General features: G+C 44.9%; 1 protein-coding gene across 1 annotated transcript in view; it reads left to right on the top strand.

Moving 5' to 3' along the window:
* The window catches only part of LOC111976333 (espin-like), a 92,082-nt gene that overhangs the window by 29,486 nt on the left and 38,334 nt on the right, over positions 1 to 24,262 (top strand). The window contains exons 7-12 of the mRNA XM_070447746.1: positions 126 to 391; positions 1,476 to 1,481; positions 8,669 to 8,680; positions 10,303 to 10,464; positions 15,310 to 15,577; positions 16,415 to 16,474. Of these exons, the coding sequence (XP_070303847.1) occupies positions 126 to 391; positions 1,476 to 1,481; positions 8,669 to 8,680; positions 10,303 to 10,464; positions 15,310 to 15,577; positions 16,415 to 16,474 (774 nt within the window). The remainder of the gene's footprint in view (positions 1 to 125; positions 392 to 1,475; positions 1,482 to 8,668; positions 8,681 to 10,302; positions 10,465 to 15,309; positions 15,578 to 16,414; positions 16,475 to 24,262) is intronic.

Genomic DNA, 24,262 nt, shown 5'->3' on the forward strand with positions numbered 1-24,262 from the left:
CGTTAGTCCACCCATCACCCACCCATTGACTTGAATGGTGATGTCTGTTCAAGGAATTCTAGCTATTTCTATAGCCACCTCATCCATCTCGCCCCTGACCCATTGTGTCCTTGTCGCAGGCGGAGGCCCAGCGGAGTCGGCCATAAATGACATGCAGACTTACACGGACATGCTCAACCCTGACGTGGAGGCCGGAGCGCCCAAGTGCAAGGAGCCCGCCGCCACCGCTCAGCCGCCTCCCTCACCCCTGCTGGCCTTGCCAACGCCCCCTTCCCCTGACTCCCCCTCCCAACCGCTCCTGCCTCCCCCCGGATACCCTCTGCCACAGTCCCCCGCAGACTCAGCCGATATCTATCTGAAGGTGAAGAGCAGCCTGAGGCACGTGGAGAAGGTGAGCTTTCGCTCTTCCTTTACTGGTGAAAGGCAGAAGGGCACAACTCAGGTTCCTCAAGGGACACAGTCCTGTTTTTTTTGTTAACCAATCCCTGGTGTAGAGATTAAAACACACACACGCGCGCGCGCGCGCACACACACACACACTGTCAATCTCTCACTTGCTGTGTCACTAGAGATTCTGGGTTCGAGTCCAGGCTCTGTCGCAGCTGGCTGCGACCGGGAGAACCATGGGGCGGCGCACAATTGGCCCAGCGCCGTCCGGTTTAGGGGAGGGTTTGGCCGGCAGGGATGTCCTTGTCCCATTGCGGACGCTGACACCGCGCCAGGTGTATAGTTTTCTCGAACACATTGGTGCGGCTGGCTTCCGGGTTAAGTGGGCATTGTGTCAAGAAGCAGTGTGGCTTGGTTGGGTTGTGTTTCGGAGGACACCCGGCTCTCGACCTTCGCCTCTCCCGAGTCCGTATGGGAGTTGCAGCGATGAGACAAGACTGTAACTGCCAATTGGATACCACGACAAAGGGGTAAAACTAAATAATTATTACATTTCTTTCTCTGGGTGCTGGTGACAAATGGCCAAGTCCTCACAGAGGGTTGCCTTTCGATGCCACGCTAAGATAATATCCTAGCACAGTGCAGTAAGCTGATCAAACAGACCATTAGCCCGCCATAAGAACAAAAAGCTCAAACAGCTGAAGCTCAGATACAATTCAGCTACAGTTCAGATACAGATCTAGGACCAGCTTACCCCACTCCATATTAGGAGATGGTACACTCAGAGCCTTCAGTTGACAAAGGCAATTGTGAATGCAGGTTTTCATGGCTGTACAAAGGAAATTGTGTATACATGGCTGTACAAAATCAGTTAATCTCTTGTATCTGCTTGATCACAGGTCTTAACCACTAATTTATGTGATTTGTTAACAGGATTTTTACATGCCTACTGTCACGCCCTGGCCATAGAGAGGCTTTTATTCTCTATTTTGGTTAGGCCAGGGTGTTACTAGGGTGGGCATTCTAGTTTCTTTATTTCTATGTTTTCTATTTCTTTGTGTTTGGCCGGGTGTGGTTCTCAATCAGAGGCAGCTGTCTATCGTTGTCTCTGATTGAGAACCATACTTAGTAGCCCTTTTTTCCACCTGTCTTTGTGGGAAGATGACTTTTGATTAGGGCACATAGCCTGTAGCACCACGGTTTGTTTTTGTAGTGTTTGTTGTTTTGTTCGGCGTCTTTTTTCCAAATAAAGAGAAAATGTACGCTCATCACGCTGCACCTTGGTCCTCTTCTTTTAGCGGTCGTGACAGAACTTCCCACCACCAACAACGGACCAAGCAGCGTGGTAAGGAGGAGCAGCGTGTCCAGGCTTCCTGGACTTGGGAGGAGATCCTGGACGGTAAGGGACCCTGGAGGCAGGCTGGGGAGTATCGCCGTCCACGGGAGGAACTGGAGGCAGCAAGAGCAGAGCAGCCACCAGCGTTTACGAATGGATTCGGTACTAAGGGCAGCACGGAGAAGCCACGACCCCCAACTTCGGGGGGGGGGCGGGCGCGGGGGCGACAGGAGAGTGTGGGAGCGACACTTCCCAACGTGCTTATCCGGGATACACAACATAGCGCAGCGTCAGTAGACTGAGATCAGGAAGGCACTGTTATGGGCATGGAAGGGCGCAATCACACACTACGTGTCCTCCATGACGTTGCACAGCCCGGATGCGCTACTGCTTCTCCAGCATCCGCGAATTAGGCCGGCAGGCGCAGAGTGGGCACTCAGAGCCAAGGTCGGAGGATGGCGACGAGATGCCTCTCACCACGCGAGATCTGACGCTCGCCCCAGTACGTATCTACGTCCGTGGAATATTCCTGTCGCCGGCTCTGCAGCACAGTGTCATCAGGTGTCCCGATACTGCAAAGCCAACGTGCGTTCTGTGTCCTGCGCGCTCCGCAGTCCATTGCCATGGCGGAAAATAACATTCTCAGACCCAGGACAGGTCGACGGATGTGCAGGCTCTAAACGATCAAGACTACGTGCGCCGTCCAGCACGAGCCCAGCCGTATTGTCTACATGCCTGTCGAGTCACCAAGACACATCAACTAACATAGAAACACAGGAAAATCCCAAACAACACAAAATACACCTCGATAATAAATCCGCTGTACCAACACACCACTCACGATGCGCAGGCGTATCATAACTTGACAAATCTCATACAACATCGTATTAACTATTCTCGCCTGCCGAGAGACGTGTGCTTCACTGTTTATGTCTCTCCATAGCACCATCGTGAGTCCCACTAGTGCTCTACCACTAGAACTAATCAAGAAATTGACCATATTATAATGACTAACAATCCTCCTCAGCATGAGGGACACATTGAAACTTCGTGGTTAAGAAGACTCAATAAGTATCATGTAATGACATGCCCATCTACTGGTTCCCTTCTCCCAATTGATAGATCTATGAGCACTGACGGCTCAGTGTAATGATCAATGAAAACCGACGAATATCACGCTTACCCGTGATGTACTCTGTCAATCAGGACTATATGCAGCCAAGTGGCTTGACCTCGATGGCGAAGCCAGAATATGACTTCCATTAGCACGGAAGCTGTTACTACCGAGTGATTATCCTCTTGGCAACGTAAGAGTGCTCATCCAGATGGGAATGTAATAGCCTATTCATGTCACGACACGATTATGCTATACAAGTGGTTATGATATCCATTGCGCCACTAGTAGAAGCTCCAGTTGATGGACTTTCACATGCGCACGGGACACCTCCGTTTGAGTACCATGACCGAATGTCAATTGATAACGGCTCCACAGAGTATTATGATCCATGGTTCAACTTTCCGTGATTGATCCCATGGTACGAAGGCTCTGTGTGATGACTCATGGCATCGGCAAGCACTCTACTGTAGATGTCCAAGTAAGCACGGGAGCTCTCCATGCGACATGATCATGAGGCACGAGGTAGCGCTATTCCGCAGTGATGATCCATTTGCTACCGAGCTCTCCAGTGATTGAATCCACTGCTCACGAAGCCTTCCTATGCAATGATCCATGGCTCGTAAGGCCCATGTTGGATGATACATCTTGTGATCTGCATGACATATCAAGTGATTGATCTTCATGTGCAAAATAAAGCCTACCCATTCATAGTGGCTGGACTTCCACTAGTGCATGACGAAAGTCCCATGTAGATGTCCAGTTGCACGTATCGCTCTATCAGTGAATTAAGCAATCCATGTGCGCGGAGCCATCCAATGGTATGAGTCCAATTGTGTCAGTCACTTCGAAGCCTCCGAAGTTATGATGCAATGCAACGAGACGTCACTAGTGCATGATGGTCAGATTGGAGCACGAGGCCGCAGTCCGGAGTAAATCGAGTCGCTTCTCCAGGTCCGGGCGCCTCAGCGACGATTATCTCCGTCCGACGCCTCATTCGAAGTTTCTCCGTCCGGAGCCCGTACGGGTGCCCAGTCGGGCCCGCTACGAGGTCCCAGTCCGGGATTGGCGGCGAGGGTCCCGCACCAGAGGACACCAGAGTGGGGGGAGCCAGAGGCGGAAGGGGGTCTACGTCACCAGAGCCGCCGCGTAAAGGAAGCCACCCGGACCCTCCCTTTAGAGTCAGGTTTTTGCGGCCGGAGTCCGCACCTTTGGGGGGGAAGGGGTGCTACTGTCACGAAACTAGGGTGGGCATTCTAGTTTCTTTATTTCTATGTTTTCTATTTCTTTGTGTTTGGCCAGGTGTGGTTCTCAATCAGAGGCAGCTGTCTATCATTGTCTCTGATTGAGAACCATACTTAGGTAGCCCTTTTTTCCACCTGTCTTTGTGGGAAGATTACTTTTGATTAGGGCGTATAGCCTTTAGCTTCACGGTTTGTTTTTGTAGTGTTTGTTTTGTTCTGCGTCTTTTTTCCAAATAAAGAGAAAATGTACGCTTACCACGCTGCACCTTGGTCCTTCTTTTTACGGCCGTGACAACTACCCCATCTCTGTACCCCACACATACAACTATCTATAAGGTCCCTCAATCGAGGAGTGAAATTCAAGCACAGATTCAACCGCAAAGACCAGGGAGGTTTTTTGCCTCGCAAAAAAGGGCACCGATTGGTAGAAGTGTAAGCATTTTAAAAGAGGACACTGAATATCCCTTTGAGCATGGTGAAGTTATTAATTAGGCTTTGGATAGTCTATCAATACACACAGTCACTACAAAGATACAGGTGTCCTTCCTAACTCAGTTGCCTGAGAGAAAGGAAACTGCTCAGGGATTTCATCATGACGCCAATGGTGATTTTAAAGAGTTTAATGGTTGTAATATGAGAACTGAAGATGGGTCAACAACATTGTAGTTACTCCGCAATACTAACCTAAATGACAGTGAAAAGAAGGAAGACTGTACAGAATAAAAATATTCCAAAACATGCATCCTGTTTGCAACAACCCACTAAAGTAATACTGCAAAAAATGTGGCAAAGAAATTAACTTTTTGTCCTGAATACAAAGCTTAAAGTTTGTGGCAAATCCAACACAACATATCACTGAGTACCACTCTTCAAATTTTAAACCATGGTGGTGGCTGCATCATGTTATGTGTATGCTTGTCTTCAGCATGGACTAGGGAGTTTTTTGGGGATATAAATAAACAGAATATAGCTATAAGCACAGGCAAAATCCTAGAGGAACCCTTGGTTCAGTCTGCTTTCCAACAGACACTGGGAGACGAATTCACCTTTCAGCAGTACAATAACCTAAAACACAAGGACAAATCTACAATGGAGTTGCTTACCAAGACAACATGTAATGTTCCTGAGTGGCCGAGTTAAAGTTGACTTAAATTGTCTTGAAAATCTATGGCAAGACTTGGAAATGGCTGTCTCGTGATAGGTTTGGATGTGCGTGAAGCGCACACTTCTCCAGCATGCCAGTGGCCATTGAAGGTGAGCATTTGCCCACTGAAGTTGGTTATGACACCGAACTTCAGTTAGGTCAAGACCCTGGTGAGGACAATGAGCACAGAGATGAGTTTCCCTGAGACTGTTTCTGACAGTTCTTTCAGAAATTCGTTGGTTGTTCAAACCCGCAGTTTAATCAGCTGTCCGAGTGGCAGGTCTCAGACGATCCCGCAGGTGAAGAAGCCGGATGTGGAGGTCCTGGGCTGGCGTGGTTACACGTGGTCTGCTGTGGTGAGGCCAGTTAGACATACTGCCAAATTCTCTATAACGACGTTAGAGGCGTTTATGGTATAGAAATTAACAAAATTATCTGGCAACAGCGTTGGTGGACATTCCTGCAGACAGCATGCCAATTGCACACTCCCTCAACTTGAGACATCTGTGGCATTGTGTTGTGACAACTGCACATTTTAGTGGCCTTTTATTGTCCCCAGAACAAGGTGCACCTGTGTAATGATCATGCTGTTTAATCCGCTTCTTGATATGCCACACCTGTCAGATGGATGTATTATCTTGACAAAGGAGAAATGCTCACTAACAGGGATGTAAACAAATTTGTGCACACCATTTGAGAGAAATAAGCTTTTTGTGCATATGGAACATTTCTGGGATCTTTTATTTCAGCTCATGAAACATGGGACCAACACTTTACATGTTGCGTTTATATTTTTGTTCAGTATAAAAAATATACTTGCTCATATCTTTAATATTCAATTATTTACAATGTACAGTTGTGGCCAAAAGTTTTGAGAATGACACAAATATTAATTTTCACAAAGTCTGCTGCCTCAGTGTCTTTAGATATTTTTGTTCGATGTTGCTATGGAATACTTAAGTATAATTACAAGCATTTCACAACTGTCAAATGCTTTTATTGACAATTACATGAAGTTGATGCAATGAGTCAATATTTGCAGTGTTGACCCTTCTTTTTCAAGACCTCTGCAATCCGCCCTGGCATGCTGTCAATTAACTTCTGGGCCACATCCTGACTGATGGCAGCCCATTCTTGCATAATCCATGCTTGGAGTTTGTCAGAATTTGTGGGTTTTTGTTTGTCCACCCGCCTCTTGAGGATTGACCACAAGTTCTCAATGGGATTAAGGTCTGGGGAGTTTCCTGGCCATGGACCCAAAATATCGATGTTTTGTTCCCCGAGCCACTTAGTTATCACTTTTGCCTTATAGCAAGGTGCTCCATCATGCTGGAAAAGGCATTGTTCGTCACCAAACTGTTCCTGGATGGTTGGGAGAAGTTGCWCTCGRAGGATGYGTTGGTACCATTCTTTATTCATGGCTGTGTTCTTAGGCAAAATTGTGAGTGAGCCCACTCCCTTGGCTGAGAAGCAACCCCACACATGAATGGTCTCRGGATGCTTTACTGTTGGCATGACACAGGACTGATGGTAGCGCTCACCTTGTCTTCTCCGGACAAGCTTTTTTCCAGATGCCCCAAACAATCGGAAAGGGGATTCATCAGAGAAAATGACTTTACCCCAGTCCTCAGCAGTCCAATCCCTGTACCTTTTGCAGAATACCAGTCTGTCCCTGATATTTTTCCTGGAGAGAAGTGGCTTCTTTGCTGCCCTTCTTGACACCAGGCCATCCTCCAAAAGTCTTCGCCTCACTGTGCGTGCAGATGCACTCACACCTGCCTGCTGCCATTCCTGAGCAAGCTCTGTACTGGTGGTGCCCCGATCCCGCAGCTGAATCAACTTTAGGAGACGGTCCTGGCGCTTGCTGGACTTTCTTGGGCGCCCTGAAGCCTTCTTCACAACAATTGAACCGCTCTCCTTGAAGTTCTTGATGATCCGATAAATGGTTGATTTAAGTGCAATCTTACTGGCAGCAATATCCTTGCCTGTGAAGCGCTTTTTGTGCAAAGCAATGATGACGGCACGTGTTTCCTTGCAGGTAACCATGGTTGACAGAGGAAGAACAATGATTCCAAGCACCACCCTCCTTTTGAAGCTTCCAGTCTGTTATTCGAACTCAATCAGCATGACGGAGTGATCTCCAGCCTTGTCCTCGGCAACACTCACACCTGTGTTAACGAGAGAATCACTGACATGATGTCAGCTGGTCCTTTTGTGGCAGGGCTGAAATGCAGTGGAAATGTTTTTGGGGGTTTCAGTTCATTTGCTTGGCAAAGAGGGACTTTGCAATTAATTGCAATTCATCTGATCACTCTTCATAACATTCTGGAGTATATGCAAATTGCCATCATACAAACTGAGGCAGCAGACTTTGTGAAAATTAATATTTGTGTCATTCTCAAAACCTTTGGCCACGACTGTATGATGGGACACTTAAACGCTCATTGCTTCTGTAACCATGAGAAGCCAACCGTAGATCTAATCTAGTAGTTGCACATGCAAACTAGATGTATGCCACAGCATGACCACGCTGACCACAGTAAAGTAAAAACAAAAGACTGAAACAGCTAAATTAATACAGTTAACTGTGTCTGTCAGTGTGGTGGGAGGGGTTGGGGTTGAGGGTGGTTATGGTCTTGTCCTGGAGGCAGAACTGAGCAATTTCCCCTTTAGATAGACCAGCTGCAAAGTCCAAATTGGCTATGTTGTTAAAGGTCTTGACCTGAGCTCACAGATCACTGCACCTGTACATAGCTCATCTGTAAATAGCCCATCCAATCTACCTCATCCCCATACTGTATTTATTTATTTATCTTGCTCCTTTGCACCCCAGTATCTCAACTTGCACATCATCTTCTGCACATCCTACCATTCCAGTGTTTAATCGCTTTATTGTAATTACTTTGCCACCATGACCTATTTATTGCCTTTACCTGTCTTATCCTACCTCATTTGCACATGCTGTATATATAGAGTTTTCTACTGTATTATTGATTGTACGTTTGTTTATCCCATGTGTAACTGTGTAGTATGTGTCGAACTGCTTTGCTTTATCTTGGCCAGGTCGCAGTTGCAAATGAGAACTTGTTCTCAACTGGCCTACCTGGTTAAATAAAGGTGAAATAAAAAAAATCTATATTTAAAAAATGTCTAAACAAAAATGAGCTTTTTGGTCTTACGCTTTGTTGGGGTTAGGCATTAGGGTTTGCAGTTTGGTTAGGGTTATGTTTAAAATGAGGTGTTATGACTTTGTGGCTGTGACCACTCTGCAGAGCTGCCCCAGAACAAGATGCATGACGAAAAATGCATTACCCACCGTGCACGGGCACACACACACCTCACAAAGTGCTGCTTGGGGACAGCAGACGTGAGCCAACAATGCAAATACACCCATGAAGCCACAAAGGACAAGAGAAAAGAAGAAACAACAGGACAATACGAAGGGGAAGAGAGAGGTCACTGACGCTGGGGATATCGGTCAATTATTTCTGCCTGTCTTGGATTTTAGAATTTATTCATCTGTTGAATGTCTCTCTAGCTTTTGCCATGGTTCCTTTTGAAAATTAAATGAATGCAATGAAAATTGAAATGGCGAGGGCATTTCTGATGCTTTTGTTTTGGTGAGATTTGACAGGAAAAGTGGGTGTCTGAATTGAGGAAGTTGACCCCATGGCTTCTACAGTGATATACTCAACAGCCATTTTTTTTAAATATGTATTTGTTTATTTATTTCACCTTTTATTTGACCAGGTAGGCCAGTTGGGAACAAGTTCTCATTTACAACTGCGACCTGGCCAAGATAAAGCAAAGCAGTGCGACAAAAACAACACAGTTACACATAAACAAACGTACAGTCAATAACACAATAGAAAAATCTATGTACAGTTTGTGCAAATGTAGAAGAGTAGGGAGGTAAGGCAATAAATAGGCCATAGAGGTGAAATAATGACAATTTAGCATTAACACTGAAGTGATAGATGTGCAGATGATGATGTGCATATCACTTAGTAATATAGCATAATCCTGTATCTGGTTGGTTATACTCTGTACACCTGTTAAAAAATAAATAATTGTCTATATTGATAAGTACAGAGCCCATAAGAAGAAATTGTTTTTACCTGAAACTGCTGCTTTTGTACAGTGCAAAAAAAAAAAAAATGTTTTTCGAGCATAACTTCAGCAATCACCCTTAGGCTGTTCACCCACACTGAGTAAGCCTGGCCAAAAGTGGCAATACTTTTAGTTGAAGAGATGGAAAGAAAATTCAGACGCATCCAAGCTTTTGCTAGAGTCAAACTTGCAATGTAAATAGTTTTAATGCAATACTTTGCATTAGGTAAATACTCTACCCCCAAAAAGACATAGGTGGAAAAGCACTAAATTTTTACTTCCCGAACTGATTGAATGGAAAGGAATTGTCCCCAACCCTGGATGACCATAATATCATGAAAAGGCCTAGCTATCTTTGAAACATGGGTCCTTTCGGATAAACTGTTGTCAGGTGTCTGAGCTTTCTTCTCAACAGGTGGCCTAGAGCTAGGAATGGGAAAGTGAGCAGCCCGGAGATGCAGTAGAGGGCCATGTTACTGACCTCTGACCCCTCCTGTGAGGTCACGAGGGGGGTTCTCTTACCTCGAACAGGAACTGTGTAAATGTGAAATCTTATTTTCTTTGATCCCAAAGGCTTTTGTGCAATATTAATGGTGATGCTTTAACCCAGAGGCAAAGAAGAAAATACTTTTTGTTCCTGGTGCTGTTAAAGGTGCTTTTGCTCTAAATCCTCCAGAGGTGACACAATATCTTACATTTTTTACCCTCAAATGTCGACAAAACACAATGTCATTTTTGTGTAGATAGGTTTCATGTTGGGCGATGAAGACTTATTTTGTGAATGTTCTGTGGTCTACGCTTTGCAACTGTTTGCCTAAACATGTATCATATAGAACAAAAGACGATCTGATCACTTAAAAAATATCGAACTCCTACTTTTGATCTAGCGTAGCCAAGAAAACAACACGCAAACCCTAACATATTTATTTACTCACTGCTCATTGGCCCCTCCCTTGTTTCTACCCAGCAACTGACTCCAGAAGAGAGCCACGATAGGCTGCGCCGGGTGGACTCCAACAGAAAGTCTCGAAACTTCAACAAGCAGCCCAGCACGGGGGACTACTACAAAACCCTAGGTAGCGACGCGGTCGACGACCGTGGGGTCCGAACCATGGTGCCTAACAAGGAGGTAAAGAGGACCAGACAACCAGGCTTCTCCAACTTCAGTCCTGCAAACTGGATGTGCAGGCTTTTGTTCCAGGCCAGCACTACACACCTGATTCAACTAATCGTGGTCCATACCTAAGACCGCGATTAGTTGATCAACAGGTGTGATAGTACTGGGCTGGAACACAAGCCTCTCCAGAACCGTAGTGTATTAACTGTAGAAGAGGGAGGCATTTGTTTTTTGGGGGGGGTTCATGGGCTATTCCTCTCTTTTAACTTTTTAAATATATTGTCTGGATGTTCTGTGACATACACAAGACCAGTTCTGTAATAGTCAAGTCAGCGGCACAGCGTCATGATGGCTACCGTACCGTGCCCCCCTACAGTCAACTGGCTGGCACCAACAGGACTGGCTCCCCAGAAGTCTGTCCCTCCCAGGCCTTAATCATCACCTCAACCCAGGGTTTGCTGGTCCACCTCTCTGTGGCTTGCAGGGTATTAAGGGCTGCAGTATTGCTATGCTTTGAATTAGGTATACACCGATACAACATTTTTGGCCGATACCGATATCCAATATTTTCGTTGCCAAAAAAAACCCGATACCGATATTTTAAATTTGAGGCCTTTTAAGTATTCTAGTACAGTTCTTTAAAAAAAAACGTTTACCTCTTTTTCGCCCCAATTTCGTGGTATCCAATTGGTAGTTAGTCTTGTCTCCTCACTGCAACTCCCATACGGACTCAGGAGTGGTGAAGGTTGAGAGCCGTTCATCCTCCGAAACCCAACCAAGCCGCACTGCCTCTTGACACAATGCCCACTTAACCAATGCGTCGGAGGAAACACCATACACCTGGCGACGGTGTCAGCGTGCACTGAGCCCGGCCCACCACATGAGTCGCTAGTGCGCAATGGGACTCTCCTCCCAGAGTGCTAAGAACCTTGGCGTGATCCTGGACAACACCCTGTCGTTCTCAACTAACATCAAGGCGGTGACCCGTTACTGTTACCGGTTTCATGCTCTACAACATTCGCAGAGTACGACCCTGCTCCCCACGGAAGCGGCGCAGGTCCTAATCCAGGCACTTGTCATCTCCCGTCTGGATTACTGCAACTCGCTGTTGGCTGGGCTCCCTGCCTGTGCCATTAAACCCCTACAACTCATCCAGAACGCCGCAGCCCGTCTGGTGTTCAACCTTCCAAGTTCCTTCACGTCACCGCCGCTCCTCCGCTCTCTCCACTGGCTTCCAGTTGAAGCTCGCATCCGCTACAAGACCATGGTGCTTGCCTACGGAGCTGTGAGGGGAACGGCACCTCCGTACCTTCAGGCTCTGATCAGGCCCACACCAAACAAGGGCACTGCGTTCATCCACCTCTGGCCTGCTCGCCTCCCTACCTCTGAGGAAGTAAGTTCCCGCTCAGCCCAGTCAAAACTGTTCGCTGCTCTGGCACCCCAATGGTGGAACAAACTCCCTCACGACGCCAGGTCAGCGGAGTCAATCACCACCTTCCGGAGACACCTAAAACCCCACCTCTTTAAGGAATACCTAGGATAGGATAAAGTAATCCTTCTAACCCCCCCCCCCCCCCCCCTTAAAAGAGTTAGATGCACTATTGTAAAGTGGTTGTTCCACTGGTATCATAAGGTGAATGCACAATTTTGTAAGTCGCTCTGGATAAGAGCGTCTGCTAAATGACTTAAATGTAAATGTAAATGGGACAAGGATGTCCCTGCCGGCCAAACCCTCCCCTAACCCGGACGACGCTGGGCCAATTGTGCGCCGCCCCATGGGTCTCCCGGTCCCGGCCGGACCCGAACCCAGAATCTCTAGTGGCACATCTAGCACTGCGATGCACTGTGCCACTCAGGAGGCCACAGTTAAATAGGTAACACACACACATGGAGACAGCGGTCTAAGGCACTGCATCTCTGGCACTGCAAGAGGCATCACTACAGTCCCTGGTTCGAATCCAGGCTGTATCACATCCGGCCGTGATTGGGAGTCCTATAGGGCGGCGCACAATTGGCCCAGCGTCGTACGGGTTTGGTCAGGGTAGGCCGTCATTGTAAATAAGAATTTGTTCACTTGCCTAGTTAAATAAAGGTTACACACACCACACTGACCAAAAAGTTATTTTGTTGGCGTTTACGTATGTCCCCATTACCACTAAAACATAATCAAAACCTATTTCTTTCACTTACTTGCTGTGCTGTTTCATTGTTCAGTCGTTTCATTCTCAACCAGGATTTCATCATACATGTCAAGCAGTGAAGTTTCAGCTGTCTGTCCGTGGCCTCTCTTCCTCGGTGCGCACCGTGTCCGTTTCCATCTTGTCCAGCTGTCTATGTAACACTTAACGTAAACCTTGTTTCTTTTCTGCATCGAATTAGCGGTCCTTGTACCAAGCATCGAGCATGGTGGCGACAGTAAAGAGGCTCAGAGAGAATACCACCGAATCACTTGTTCACAGCCTCGGGTACTTTTGTAGGTTTTACCCCCACGGCCTGTCGGCAGTTTTTTTGAGCAGGCGTTTCAATGCCATGACAGAGGGTATCACGTCTGCTGCAGATGCAGTTGATGAGCTTATTTCTCCAGTCAGATGTTTGAATGGCGCTAGAAGTGTGTTCATGTTTCAAACATGTTCTCAAATCCCATTGAAATGACAGCAGCGGTATGAGAACCAGCACATTCTTGAGCATGCAATACGATCTTCCTCAGTACGAAAACCTTGTCGACCCACTGTGCTGTCAGACTCAGCATGCTGATGGGGCTGATATCGCTGGTGCAAATGTCATCGTTACGCCCATAGCAAGTAGCATCATGAATCCCATTATCGTGGCGTTAATGGATTTCGCCTTTGAGTTTTCTCGCTGAAATGTTCTTACTTTTTCAAATGACTGCTCAACTTGAACTTGTTTAGTTGTTGGAAGTGTGCGCTTAGTATTTTTCTGACATCGGTTTTGCACATCGGCGTTAAACTAGACATCGGGCCGATGTTGAGATTTTTTGCTAATATCGTCCGATTCCGATATGCTCACCGATATATCGTGCATCCCTAGATTGAATTGTTCCCTGCCATTTAATGGATGCCTTCATGTCATTGATAGGCCAGGGGTATAATTTAATGTCTGATTTGAAAAGGCAAGGAGGAAAACTAGTGTACACTTTGGTCATCAAGGAGTTGTGCACCTGTGGCTATGTGTGACTACGTAGGGCGAGACAGAGTTAGGTGTATTTTGTCTGTGGCCATCGTGTTGCGTTAGCCTTGGGCCACCACCATAAAAATAGAATTGTTATGGAAAGTAATGTTATTTCTATGGGCACCACAGACAGCAGTGTTTGCCTGTGTCTCACTCTGTGTACCCCTGTTTACCATCCGTTGCCAACTCACTAACTGCTGCACTCTCATTTCCATCACCGCCCGAGTCTACGTCCTGTTGTGCAAAGTCACCTGCAGAACACAGACCCCAAAAAACGGAGTACAGTTCCATATCTTACAAAGTGAAGCTAACCAGGACTGACTGTGCTGACTGCACTGCCAGGGAAATTTAAATGCTTTAAATGCAGACTTGAATTTGTATAAACCAGTGCTTTATCTTTTTAAAGGTAATGTCTTGTTTCAGGTCTAATCTATGTTAGCTTTATGGTTTTGTTGTGCTCACTAAACCTAAAGAATATTGTCTCAAATAAAATAAGCTAAATGTCCATTTTTGGGGTCAACACAGAAGAAACAGTTGAGCAGACAAATATTTCCACAGACACGGATCAATCAGGTCTTGCACGCATAGTCAACGGGCTCCCCAGGGAGCGGACAAAAATCTCATGGGTATCAGTTTGGTGTAATCTACATTGAGCCAATTAGAACCTTCGTGGGGCGTCCTAACCCTTACACGTCCCCGAGGACCGGACAGATGGCGCCCCACATCGCCCCCGGCTAATCATTATCGCCAGCTGGGGCCCGGCACGTGCGGGAGAGGGACCCCCGTGAGACCCCCCCTCTGGACGACCCCATCCCCTCATTATAGGGGAAGAGGGGCATAATGACAGGCACGCGTGTAAAAAGAGGAGGAGGAAGGGGGTTAAATGTCACGGTCCATTAACTCTGTAACAGCTGTGTTAGTGTCACTGTCAGGCTGTTAAATGTAAATGTAAATGTAGTGGGGGGTGGTGCGGAGGGGTGGGGGGGCTATTACTCTGTTACTCACAGCAACAGATGCCCCCCACGCCCCAGAGGGACACTAGATTAACTCCATTATTATTCCCACTGGGTGTAATGCCTTTATGTGTAGATTTAAGACAGCAAATGTTTAATTGAGCCGTCATTTCAGAGTCAACTACAGTACCGTACATCTGTCACAGTATTACTCCCCCTCTCTCCTCCCACTACAACAATGTTATTGGCCCAGCACAGCACAGCTACTGTAGACTGTCTTGGCAGGTATTCCTGCGAAGACAGGAGTGATATGGTTCATTGGCTCCTACCATTATTACAACTTCCTCTCAGCTGTCAAGGAATGAGATCACAATAAGATCCGGATGGGTGATGTTTTGACTGTGCAAAAATGGGGAGATGTTACCAAAAAAAAGTAGATTCACAATTTTACCTGCATTTCTTCTTTTCACAATGTCCATGGCAAGGGATTGATTTGGGTTTAAAGATAACTGTACCGTGTATGCAATTCAATGAAAAAATTTGCTTTCGATCAAGTGTTGTACATAGTATTTGAAATCTCTGTATTTTAGTTCTGTCAAAATGGGGCCCTTTTATATTTAAGATGGGCAGGCAACCCTTATCATTTTCCTCATGTTATATGTTTTTGCTGGTGGGATATGGACTAACCATTTTCTATTCTTTATGATCCAATCAGGGTTCTCTGTTATTGGAGGAGTCAGCCGACAGCCCCGCCCCCAGCCCACAGAACGGCACCACCGAAGAGTTGCCCCCCCCCCCCCCCCCCCCCCCCCCCCCCMYCAGCMAWCCCRCCCCGSCMCCCCCYCCTCCCCTGCCCCCACTCCCCATCAGCAATCCCACCCCGGCACCCCCTCCTCCCCCGCCATTGCCCTCAGAAATGCCCACCTGCCAGTACAGCCCTTCCTCAAGCACCAACCAGCGACGCCCCTCCTCCTCTTCAGGAAGTGAGTCATCACTCATGCTATCTTTCGCTTTCTCTTTTTCTTAATTTTTCTTTCCTCGCTTTCACTTTCTCTCCATTTTCACTACCCCTTCCTCTCTTTCTGGCATTGTGCTTCTCTCCTCTTGTAACTGCAGTCCATTCTGAACATGGTTTCTTTCATGTTACATTTGCTAGTTTCACAGATGGCAAAACCAGTGTGAAGTGTCAATAGACTCCTTCTCCACTCCCCCTGATGGTGCACTAATTCCTGGAAAGCTGAGTTGCGGCAGGCGCAAAACTGGAACAATGTTATCTCATTCTGTAGCCCCGAGAGATGAGTCTGGCTTTACCGTCCCAGATAACTGATTACAAATGTATGCCCTCGCTCAGGGCTATCGTTACCAACCCGTTTAGTGTTCAGCAATTTCCTTAATTCCCCCCCCTCTCTCTTGACTGACTGGCACTACCTTACATGGTTGCTCTTTGCCCTGTCTGCTCCTCTGTTCTAGTTACAAAAATCGTGGTTATTTTCTATGGTTGGGGGAAAATTGATTTTAGCAATATGTTCAATTGTTCCATTCCAGAGCATTGGGGCGCTGCGTCAGCACTATGATGTCAGCCGCTCTATAGTCAAAACCATAGAGATAAAACGTTCTCATATTTGATTTGTCCTGTTGAATTTGACACTCATCTGTCTTCTATTACGGCCGTCTACTAACAAGCTCTCTTCGTCCTCCTTCAATTGTGTCAATGGTCCTATCCCTCTCTCCCCTCCGGAACACCTGCTATCTGTCTGCATGCGTCTACCCCTTCTCACTCTCCTCCTCTTCTCTCTCTCTCCACTGCTGCCTATCTGAAGGTGGGGAGTTTCTGTGCCCCTCTCCTCAGCCTGAAGGCGGCCCACGTAGGGTGATAAAGAGTAAGTACTAGTAGCTTCAATTCAACTTTATTTATCCCCTCGTGGGCAATTAAGGTGCGTCTCAAATCAACATCCTTGTCGTCCCTCTGGGCAGAAGACCTCTCTTTCAACCCATACAAACCATTTCCTTTATTTTATTCCTCTCCTTTCTTTCACATCCACCTGCCATGGTGCTTGTCTCACCGTCTGCCTGCTGGAGACACACAGTCGATTAGGCAGAAAACTACAAAACAAATAAGTGGTCAGAGGCTGTATCCTGGTTGGTTGATGCGTGTAATAAATGGGCAATACATGGGTTATAAAGGAGTAATAAGAGTGAATTAAAGCTGTAATTATAGATGGGTGTGGAACAAAGAGGCCAGAGAGCTTATTCAAATTAGGTGTGTGCAAAGTGTAGAGCGTCACAGAAAGACATACAATATAGAGCAGACATGATTCTGGTCAATAACATGGCAGAGAAGCATTGAACATACCCTTTCTGCACAACACATTTCTATCTGAATCCTCCGAAGTAGACCCAATAAGCCCAGCAACACACGTTTCCTCCTGACGAGAGGGAGTTAACCCTGGGGAATCTGGACTTGTTTTCATCATATCTAAGGCATTTCTAGGACCGTGAGATGTTTCACACATAATTGCCCAGGGGGAAGGCAGGTCAGGGCTTCCCCCGCAGAATGGTGCGCCCTATGACGGCTTGCGGTTTATTGATGTAGTCCAGCTCTGTGGCATTCGGCGAAGGCTGTTAAACTGTTTGTGGGTTCAGATATGGTTGTCCTTGTTCGATAGGAACATCGCTGAAAGACGTCTCTCTATCAGCAGATTCATTGTTAAATATACGAGCAGACATGTATTTTTTTCAGTCTCTGAAAGACTACAACTTGTGTTGGGCGGTGCTTTGTGCTCTGGCCCCTGTCCCTCTCCCAAGATGGACTTTTTCGAAGAAGAAGCGGACACTTAACAACAATCCTTTGGGCAAAACTAAATGAACTGACCAGATGCAATGGCTTCAAGTGATTCCTCTCATCAACACGAATTCGACGATGGAGCATCTATAAGCTACATGGTGACATTCAACCATACATGCTTCAACCTGAATATAGCAAAGATGATTTGAAACAAAGGGTTGGATTTAGCAAACGTTAGAAGCTCAGCTATGGCCGATGCCAGCATGAGGGCAGATGACAAAAATACGATTTCTAGCGAAGTAAAATATTTTTCCTGAAAGCCACCTAGCTAGCTAACTTTAGTTTATCTACTGAAACTCATATTGTGTATTGCTGGTTAACTTACTACTGTGTTATTGTCGGAGGGAAATTAAATAATTTTTCTGTTTGCTAACTTCGCTAGCTAGGTAGCTAACTAACTAAGTTAGATAAACAACTACCGGTAGCCATAGGTATGATCTAAAATAATGTTTTACAATCTGCTATTTTTTTGTCTCTATTGTTTGACCTATTCTCTTTTTAGTCGTAGATATGGCTAGCTACTAAATAGCAAACTACAAAGTTATAACCAGCCACCTAAAGCTTGGTTTACTAGCAAACATTAGCACATGACTGGAATTAGCTAACTAGTTAGCCTGACACCTGCTAACTTATGTGCCACACCTCGCATTTGTAACTTGTTAATAAACGTGTAACATCAACAACTGTAAATCATTTTACTAGCTAGCTATGTAACATAATTGATGAGGGTTGACATTGGTTATGATTATGACCGTGGATGCATTTCACAAAATGGTATGCATGACGCAAGAGGATTCCAAACAGATGTAAATAACAAGTATTGTATATCCAGCAAGCTAGCTAACAATGTTTACTAGCAAACAGTGAGGAGAAACAATAATAGAATGATTTACTGTTGTAAATCTCTAAAACTGAAGCTGGTTTTACTATAAAAAATATTTGCCTAAACCAGGGTGTATACTACATTAATTTGTTACTTTTTTTTTTCAATTTGTAACTTTTTTTAAGCATTGTTAGCTAAGGGCGTGCAAGTAAGCATTTCACTGTCATTTCACTGTCATTTCACTGTAATTCACCTGTTGTATTCGGCGCATGTGACAAATAAAATGTACTTTTTTGTCTTGCCAACGTAGTGGTGCGCACACGAAATGATGTAGCACAGACGGGGGTCACGCACTGCAAGATTCTTCACTTGGTTGTGAGGATTGTCGATACCATGTCTTGTGTGATTAGATTTAACGTAGCTACAACAAACAGTGGCGTAAAGCAGCATCATAAACGTTTTCAGTCACATTCACGCTTGCCATACAGAATTGAAATGTCTAGCCAACATTTTGAATTGAATAACATTGCTTGTGCACTTCAGAGCTGTAACGATTTGACGCTTTGTTTAAAGGCAAGTACAAACTATACTGAACAAAATTAGAAATGCAACAGTAAAATCTTTGAAATTGTTGCATGAGTTACAGTTCATATGAAGAAATCAGTCAATTTAAATGTATTAATTGGCCCCATATCTATCGATTTCACATGACTGGGAATACAGATATGCATCTGTTGGTCACATACATAAAGAAAAAATGGGCCTCACAATGGGCCTTAGGATCTCATCATGGTATCTCTGTGCATTCAAATTGCCATCGATAACATGCAATTGTGTTTGTTGTCCGTAGCTTATGCCTGCCCATACCATAACCCCACCACCACCATTGGGGCACTCTGCTCACAATGTTGACATAAGCAAACCGCTCACCCACATGACGCCATACACTTGCTCTGCGATTGTGAGGCTGGTTGGACGTACTGCCAAATTCTCTAAAACGATGTTGGAGGAGGCGGCTTATGGTAGAGAAATCAACATTAAATTCTCTGGCAACAGCTCTGGTGGACATTCCTGCAGTAAGCATGCCAATTGTACGCTCCGTCAAAACTTGAGACAACTGTGGCAATGTGTTGTGTGGCAAATTTGAGTGACCTTTTATTGTATGTTATTTAACCAAAGATTTTCCATTCATGTTTTTTTTAAATTGAACCTTTATTTAAACAGGGAGTCACATTAAGATTAAAAAGCTCTTTTACAATAGAGCCCTGTATACATTACAATTAAAACAGAATAAAACATACACGTGTATAAAACAAAATAATTCAGCACACAATCACAAAATAAACAAATTTAATAAAGCAATCACATTCAACTACATAGAGGTCCTCAATCAATAATGTAAACTGCCTGAGTGACACCAGCACATGTAACTGCAGTGAACTCTGCAGATTGTTCCACAAATTAGGGGCAAAAAAAAACTAAACACAGATTTTCCCAAATCTGTGGAGACTGAAGGGATCTCTAGTGTTATCCATTCCTGAGAACGGGTTTGGTAAGTTATGATTCTTAACTTAATGAAGTTACATATGCAGGGAGTTTCTGTCAGATTGCTTTGTAAATAAATAAAAGAGAATGCAGTGCTCTTCTGACAGACGGAGCGGTCCGTCCCACATTTTAATACAGACTACAATGATGAGTCCTAAAATTGTCCCCTGTGATAAAACGTATTGCGGAATGGAAGACGGGTTTTAAAACAGAGGTTGCCGCATGCGTGTAAACAATATTACCACAATCCAATACAGGGAGAAGCATTGTTTGAACAATCTTTCTCCTATTTTCAATACTGAGGCATGATTTATTTCAATATAAAAAAACAATCTTGGATCTTAGCTTCTTAGTCAGATTTTCTATATGCGTTACGAAGGACATCTTGTCATCAATCCAGACACCCAGGTACTTATATTGAGAAACAAGCTCAATTTGGCTTCCATTTGTAGGCCAAATATGCAGGTCCTCAGGGTCAACAGCTCAGATAGCTGATGTTTAAAGTTAGTGAGGTAAATATAAGTCTCCAGCTTCAGCGATTTTTGCAATTCGTTCCAGTCACTTGCAGCAGAGAACTGGAAGGAAAGGTGGCTAAATGAGGTGTTGGCTTTGAGGATGACCAGTGCTGGAGCGAGTGCTACGGGTGGGTGTTGTTATCGTGACCAGTGAGCTGAGATAAGGCGGATTACTGCCCGTCAGGAAGTAATATAGTAATGACTATATGCTGTGGCAGAGCCAGGGTGAAATTCCCTTTTAATGTGGGGGGGTGTCAAAGAGACTAAAGACTGTTAAATCACCAACCCCAGATGCAGTCTGCAGCAATAACCCTTAGAAATGAACGCTGAACCTGGTGCCATTGGTCCCCATTGCCGTCCCACTGTGGTGCCCATTGCGGTCCCATTGTGATCATATTGCTGTTACATTGTGGTCCCATTACCGTTCCATTGTGGACGGCTATTTACTGAGTAGTGCACCTGTCAGTAGTTATTTCACCTACTTATTGCCTTTCTGGCAAACGTCCTATGTCCACACCCTCAGCCTAAACACAACCATGCACATAGTGTTTGCACACACACACACACCAATCCACACCCGTCGTTCTTGCCTCTAGAGAAAATACCACACCATGCAAACCTAAGCCTGTCTGCATTTGTGAACTGCTAAAGTTTAGCTTGTGCTCCTCAATGAAGATTTAATAGGACCAATTAGACGAAAGTAGGCCCAGAGTAATACCATCAGTTGTCAGGGGTTTCTATTTTATGGATATTTTGTATATGGTCTTTGTGAGGATTTGTATCTAAATATATGTATGAAACATAGTTAATCAGTCCAATTGAAAGAAATTCGGTGACTGTGACGTGTAACTTTTAGTTTTTGGATGGATGATGGTCCGGGATGGTGTCTTAAGAGCTGAAAGGTGCCTGCTTCTTGATCTCGCCTTATATCAATGGGCAGGCTGGCTCTGTGCGCGTGCGCCGGGGTAGGCGAGTGGTCAGGTTGCTCATTAGCTTGACTGACTGAGATCGCTCTCTCCCTCCCACTAATCCACCCTCAGAGCCTCTTTGAGCATGGGGTAGTGCTGGACGAGGCAGGGTAAGGCAAACGGGAGAAGGGGAAGGGGGGAGTGAGGCTGGATCTTAAATCCAGGCCCAGTTTGGCAAGCCGTTCGCTGTCGGCGCCAATTACCACTGATTCCTGTATATTTCTCCCCAACTGTGATGGGTCTTTTATAGATGGCTGCTCTCTTTTCTCTGAGGATAGAGAGGGAGAGAGCGCAGGAGGGAGCGAGGGGGAGGAGAGGGAGTAAGAAGGGGTGGGTGATTGCATGAAGCTTAGCCCCGGTTGCTCAGTCAGCCTGTTGCCGTTTCCTCCTGTTTCTGTTGCCTCGCAGCAAGTCGGGTTTTTGTCTCAGTCGGGCAGGAATGAAGGAATGATCGAAAGTGAACTGGGTCGTCAAATTCAAGTTCCACACACAAATTCAGGTATCTATCCTACTGTTTTATTTATTTGTGTCAAGTTTTATGCTTTGTCTGTCATTGGGATGTTAAAGATTTTACCTTTTGGTGTCTTAGAAAAGGTATGATGAGTCTATTTGCTAGTGTTCATTTTATCATATAGTTAAGTGTTTTACCTGCTGATTGAGCTGTCAGTCTGAGGCATTTAGCAGGTGATTTTGTTGTGAGGGTTCAGGCAGCCCTGTTGAATGTACCTTTTTAATTGTTAATGTTATTTGAATACGTTTGTGGTATCTAATCAAATTGAGTTGTTTGCGCTTCATTTCTTTACATTGACTTTACGAAGTGCATTTTCCATTTTTATAAATCACTTTAGCTGTTCAATATGGCAGGCATTGCATAAGTATGTTTCTCAGGTAACATAATTGTTTAATAACTGTTATTGCGGTAATAGGCATTGTCACCATTGTCACTTGATGCATTATGACAGTTCAGACAAATCACCTGTTGGCATTGCAGGTTGTGTAGTCTATTCATTACTTTACCAGATGGAAACTCCCTGTTTCTCTACTGTCCTTTATACCATTACAATTTCCAAACAAAGTGCCTTTGTTCCCGGATTTAACAATAAAGACGCAATTATTAGCAGACCCTATTTTAGGACACTATTCTGTTGTAAGGGGATTGGGCTCGTGGCAGCCTTTTGTTTTAACTAAGATTCCAGTTTTAAGTCTGAAACTTAGTTTTACACAATGAGCTGTGCCGGAGCATCCCTAACCTGTGCATTTTGATTGTTCCGAATCGGTCATGTGAAATCATTTGCTGCCCCTTTCTCTCAATAGCAGCAAATTGGCAGTGTGTCAATCTATCTCTCCATTGGTTCTAGAGTGGTGCAAAGTCCTGTTTTTTCCCTTGATGCTGCACTCACAGATTATTTGCTGAAATATATAATTCGGTGCACATGACCCCTCTGCCCAAAATTGTTTTTTTTTCGTTTCCAAACCATATGATGAATGGCAATTAGTTGAATGGAAAGTGGAGGCCCCATTATAGTCCTTTCACGAGAGTAATTTTACTACAAGTGCAGCCAGGCAGGTGCTCTAAAAAGAAGACAATAAAAACAGCATCAAAAGACTCCTCTCTGCACTCGTCTCCCCTTTTGCGTTTCACACATGCCTTACGTCAGTATTGTCTGCCACCGACTGACGAAGAGAGACAATATTCAACAGCCAGGTGTCTACCGGTGCCAGTGTCCCTCGCCACCCAGGCTCTCTTGCTCAGCTCAATTATACTGTAGTTTAAAAAGTATATTCAGGAGGAAAAGGCTTTCTTCAGGGTCCTTAATTTAGAGTATTCTGAACATTAGACCTATCAGGAAGTTGGTGTTCCTATCTCTACCAGTGTAAGAGCAGTGGGATTCTAAGAATTGCAAAGAGCCTGTGGTATTAGTGGAATGAGAGAGTAGTCTTCAATCTACTATATGTAAATAAACCTTAACCCAACAGTAATTGTAATTTATATACTTAAAAAGGCATGATAATTATTTTGCCACAAGCAGGATTGAAACCCTGGTATATAGGAGTGGAAGCCATTGTCGTTACCATTAAGCCACAGAGACTTGAGTGTTGGCAGTCTAAAATGGTGGATTTAGAGAGCAACAGGCGAAATGGTGTGTTTTTACATTGTCTCACAGTGAAAACGTAGTTGATTATTCCTGGCTTGCTAGTTACCTTGCTAGCTACATTTCCAGATTAGATTGAAGGATGGCATGCTAGCAAGTTAGTCTATATTTGTTACGACAGTGCTAGCTAGCTAGAGAAATAAGAAAGTCGTTGTGTGGTTGTGGTCAGTAGTTATGGTCAGTAGTTGTGTGGACCACGTAGTTGTGGTTGTGGTCAGTAGTTGTGTTGCAGGTTCTTTGGGCCCTATAGTATGGACTTGTGGTCTGTAGATGTGGAAGTCATTAACATTAAGCCATGGAGACTTGAGTGCTGGCAGTCTAAAATGGTGGATTTAGACAGCACCGGGCGAAATGGTGTTTTTACTTTCAGTAATAACAATAATTTTATTGATAACTAGAAAAGGAAGTCTCAGCTGCCTGAAAGTATTATTAATGTTAGTGGAAGAAGTTTACAGGTGAAAAGTCTCTGTGCCCTTGAGCAAGGCACTTAATCATCATCAATTGCTTCTCTAAGTCACTCTGGTTGAACCACCATGTTAACTAATTGGAGTTAAAGAGTGTTTAATTTAAAGTTGGTTTGGAGTGTGTATCTTAAAAGGTGTACAGCAGTGTTCCAAAATTTGCAGATTTTGTTCACAATAGACCTCCATGTTAAAATTAGCATTTTGCAATACATTTTTTGTGCTTTTTACCCCTTTTTTCTCCACAATTTCGTGATATTCAATTGGTAGTTAGTCTTGTCCCATCGCTGCAACTCCCTTACGGACTCGAGAAAGGCAAAGGTTGAGAGCCATGCATCTTTCAAAACATGACCCTGTC

The sequence above is a fragment of the Salvelinus sp. IW2-2015 genome, linkage group LG17, assembly GCF_002910315.2.
Source record: "Salvelinus sp. IW2-2015 linkage group LG17, ASM291031v2, whole genome shotgun sequence".
NCBI classification, from domain to species: Eukaryota; Metazoa; Chordata; class Actinopteri; order Salmoniformes; family Salmonidae; genus Salvelinus; species Salvelinus sp. IW2-2015.